Source organism: Condylura cristata, unplaced genomic scaffold (genome assembly GCF_000260355.1).
Source record: "Condylura cristata isolate star-nosed mole 26May11 unplaced genomic scaffold, ConCri1.0 scaffold00019, whole genome shotgun sequence".
Taxonomy (NCBI): domain Eukaryota; kingdom Metazoa; phylum Chordata; class Mammalia; order Eulipotyphla; family Talpidae; genus Condylura; species Condylura cristata.
The window spans coordinates 32,450,233-32,454,593 of NW_004567120.1; the positions used below are offsets into that span (position 1 = coordinate 32,450,233).

General features: G+C 44.0%; 1 protein-coding gene across 1 annotated transcript; it reads right to left on the reverse strand.

Annotated features, from left to right (window-relative positions):
• Positions 1-425: 425 nt before the first annotated feature.
• PLAC1 (placenta-specific 1) lies at positions 426-1,049 on the reverse strand. The gene has a single exon (XM_004685952.1). It carries the CDS (start codon positions 1,047-1,049, stop codon positions 426-428), a length of 624 nt encoding a protein of 207 aa, XP_004686009.1.
• Between the last annotated feature and the right edge of the window lie 3,312 nt (positions 1,050-4,361).

Sequence of the window (4,361 nt, forward strand, 5' to 3'; positions counted from 1 at the left end):
TAGTCATAGATAAAAGTAAGTACTGAATTGAATAGTGCAGTGTACAAGTGGAATGGGGTATGCAGAGAGAGATGCAGGTAGGGAAAGTTTCCCTGGAGGACCTTAAAGAAGATAAGTCACTCTAAAGAGAAGAAACAAGCACTAATGTTTTTAAAGCACTTAGAACGAGGCCCCATCCATAGTAACAGTTACATATGCGTTTATTAAGTTAAAATTACCCAAGTGATATTTTATGCCAGCAGATTTTATTTTTTTCTTACAAAAAGGTATAAAAATATAACAGGCTTTACTCATGAAATTCCCATAGGTTGCTCTTTGTCAAGAACACTCGTAAGAGGACAGCAAGAACAGTTTATGAACTCATAACAGTAAATATTATGTACTAACTTTAGAAATAGCCACTTAGGAAGACCCAAACCTGGGGGTCACATGAAGTCAATCAGATTATCTGAGTTAAGGCACCAATCCTCAGAAAAATCAACAATGGAAGAAAAGTGCCCTGCTACGCCACCCTGAGCCCCTGGCTGGGCCCGCCCTTCCTCGTTTAAGACACAAGGCGGACAATCACAGTTGGAACTTTGGCTGGGCTGGCGCAACTCAAACACATTGTAGTATGTGTCACCGTTCTCATCTTTGGTCCCTTCCCCACTGGCTAATTTTGTGGGGCAGGGTTTAGTGAGCCATGGGGACTTTTGGTGGGTAGCGCATGACACTGGAATCACTTGTTTGGATGAAGTGCCCTTAGAAATATAGTGCAAATCAGTGCTGTAGAGAATCATGTCATAAGAGATGACCTTGGCCTTAATGCCACATTCAGTAACACGGTAGGTGAACTGGTAGGCATATGGCTGAACATGATTGGGAGGACAACCATCGCCCAGGTGTAACTCATGGAAGTGGACATACACATCACTGTTCAACAGGAAGGGGTGTACTGAGACCATCAACCAGTCTATAGAGCAAAGCACCGTCATCGGATTTTGTCCAGAAGACACTAGAAACATGGAGGCGAGGGTGATCATCTCTGCGATGCACTTGAGAACTTTCATCCCAGTAACTGATCAGGCTACACCCCAGGAAGCTTGCTGGTGTGGATTTCTAGAAAACACAAAAGTCAAGCCATCTTAGTTTCTACCAAAAGCTTACATACGATTATTTCTTTTAAAACAACAGGCTGTTCCTTAAGTGTAAAGGTTAAGACAGCAGAGCTTAAATGTTCCCATGCAGAAAAGGTAAGCATGTGAAGTGATGAGTGTGCTAATGAACGAGGGGGGCATCCTTTCACGTGTGTAGTAATAGCAATTCATGTGCACTTTCACACTAGTATTTGTCAATTATACTTCAATCCCTTGCAAAAAGGGAAAATATTCTTTTGACAGACAACTGAATTTTGGAGCTCACTGCATTTATGGCTACCTTTACTACATGATGTTTTTGGTATAAAATACACAGCCCTCAGGTGTAGGATGAGTAGGGCATGCTTTTGTATGTAATGCTAACAGAGAAGTAAACAAAATGATTTTTCAGTCAAACACTGCATTCGGAAACAGGAACTTCATCTTAATTCAAGCTGGTAACACCATCAGCCTTAAGGACATTCACTTCTCCATGACATCACACAACCTCCTCCTGCTTGCCTTTGGTTGGTTATCGGTGACTTTAATCAATATAAGTCTAAAAAGAAATTGCCGTTTATTCTGACAACCAAATACTGAAACTTGGCCCAGTGACTTCCCTAAAATAACCCCAAGAACACTGCAAAGACTCTAGCAATAGGACTGCAGCGTCAAAAGTCACTGCAGTGGAGAATACTTGATACGTCGAGGGGGCAGTTGGTATAAGGGCAAAATCACAGCCACCAAAACATATCGGCTTCTCAGTTTACGCCTTTTGATCCCTGTAACTCATGCAACCGCCTCAGAAGTCCTATAGTAAAGAAAGGGAGCATCGGCTTTGCACTTTGCATGTTGGTTGTCAAGGGATCTCTTCAAATATTCTTTGTGGCCACGGTTTGCCCCTCACTCACTCAGTCATATGCTTCACTTTACTTTCTTCTGTTGTTTTCACTAGCTTTTAATTTCTTTTCTTTTCAACAAAGGACTCTAGCCACTTCCTAGTCCTATTGCTTTACCCCTGGGAGAGTCACAGGTAGTATAGTAGAGAGAAAAATCAGCAATGCAAAGAACAAGCATGTGAAACAGCTTCAGAAGTAGGTGACATATGAAGAAAGAAGGAAAGAGAGGACTATCACCAAACTCAGCTTTCATTTTAAAAGTGAAAATAATTCACACAAACAATTCAAGGGCCTAATATTTCGAGGGCAAAGTATACACGCCAAGTGCGTTCCCTGTGGTGTCAAATGACCCTGCATATATAAGTTCATTTGATGAATTATTGAGTGCCTACTATGTGCATACCACTGTGTTAAAAAGCACCCCAAGATTCCTTTCCTGTCCCCACTTGCAAAAACCAGCTTTATCTTTCTTTGATATTGATGAATTTGCTGCATTTTTTCATATATGATTTCATGGAAATTATGGCCCACAAGCCCACCAAAAAAGCTCGCTGGCTAGGATGAAATGCTGTGATTTTGCGTCAGCAACTTGATCTGATGGATACAATTCAGGACCCTGTATCTCCACCCACTCCTGGGGGCCTCCTAACTCTCCTGGACACGTGGAAGGTTTAAAAGGAAGATTAAGGGTACACTCAGGTCCCTCCTTTCCTCCTCCTTCCATCCAAAATATCTCCTATGCAGTGAGTTTTTGTTTCTTACAAAGCAAACACAGAAGCAAGAGCAACAAACAAAAAAATAAACCCTCTTAGCTGTGCAAACGATGAAACAAACAAAATAACACAACAACAACAAAAACAGTAAATCCTGGTGCAAATGGTCTTGAATAGAAATGACTCAACAGCTAAATAAACTACTTGCTCTAGAAAGATGCAGGCTATTAACTGAGCTTCCTTTATGAACTTGGAATCATGGCTCCATGGCTGGGGTGCCAGTGGAGACCCCCTATTTGAGCCAATGGTCGTCCTCCTCTTTCCTTCCTTCCTAACATCATCTCACTGCCTGGACCTTACTTGCCTTGACCACAATCCTCTGCTTTAGAGAAGCCCTTGGAATTGGCCAAGGAAATAACCTTCCTGTTCCATTTTTGTTGTTCAAATTCCAAAACTGAGATGCACGTTTAAAGTTTCATTTTGGTACCTCTATTTCTTCTCCTTCCCTCAAGCATCTGTCTATCCTGCCTTCCTCCTCCCCTGCCTCATGGCAATCTCAAAAGAGTTATAAAAAACCCAGATTCTCAGAGCAATAAGACAGTCGTCCCGCAACTAACCACCTCACCACGCCACATCCACTTTTTGAATTACGTTGCACTGAATCAGTCTTGAAGGAAGGGGTTTAGTAACATTGCTGAGTCTGGAGTTTCATTTAGTACAAATGCTCACACTCAGACAGAACACAGTCTGTTTCCTCTGATCTTCTTATAGCCAGGAACAGATAGCCACAGGATATAAGCACTAACCGAAGATCCCTTTATGTGTGGTCAACACACCTTTGGGCTAAGACCAAACTTAAAAGTGATGTCAGTGGCCCTGTGTTGGGGACTGAAGATGACAAGGAGGTGGGGGAGAGTAGGAAGAGGGCAGACCGGGCCTGCAAAGGGGCTTGCTAAGGCCTAGCACCACACCACACTTCCAGAGTTACTCCCTTTCCTGAGTGCAGGCCATAGGAAGTGAACAGCTGCCCTCCCTTGCTGCCTCTGTTGCCTGCAATTCCCAGGCGAGGAGAGGGAGAGAAGGGGTGGGCTCTAAGTCACAGCACAGTGTGAATTCATCAAATCTGTTTTCTCTAACATGTAGCTGAGATGTGCTGGCAGAATGGGGTCGTGGACAGGGGAGGGAGAGGGTAGGCTTGGATTGCTGGGGCAGAGAAGAAAGAAGGCTGGAGGAGGGAAGGGGCTGCCAGAAGAGAGGGCTGTGCAGGGGTGCTGGAATAAAGGTAATTTTAGCTTTAGTTGGGGCTGTGCACAGCATCCTGGGAGCTATGGACAGATTGTTTTACTTAAAACGTCCCAAATCTGCCAAGCTAAGAGGAGTAGAGGACCCAGGAGGAAACCAGTGTGCAGAAGGGAGAGCTCACCTTGGCACTAGGGTCCAGGGTGTCTCAGAGGCGGCTGGGCGACTAGAAAGCAGGTCTCAGGGCTTGCAGGACCACAGCCCATTTTGGACTTGATTGCAAGTTATCCCTGTGGTATTCCCGAAGCTGCAGGCTTAAATGCATTTGTATAGCCAAGCAGGGCTCAGCTATTGGTACATACCGTTCTGAACTGAGCTATAGAGAGCCCAGCAGA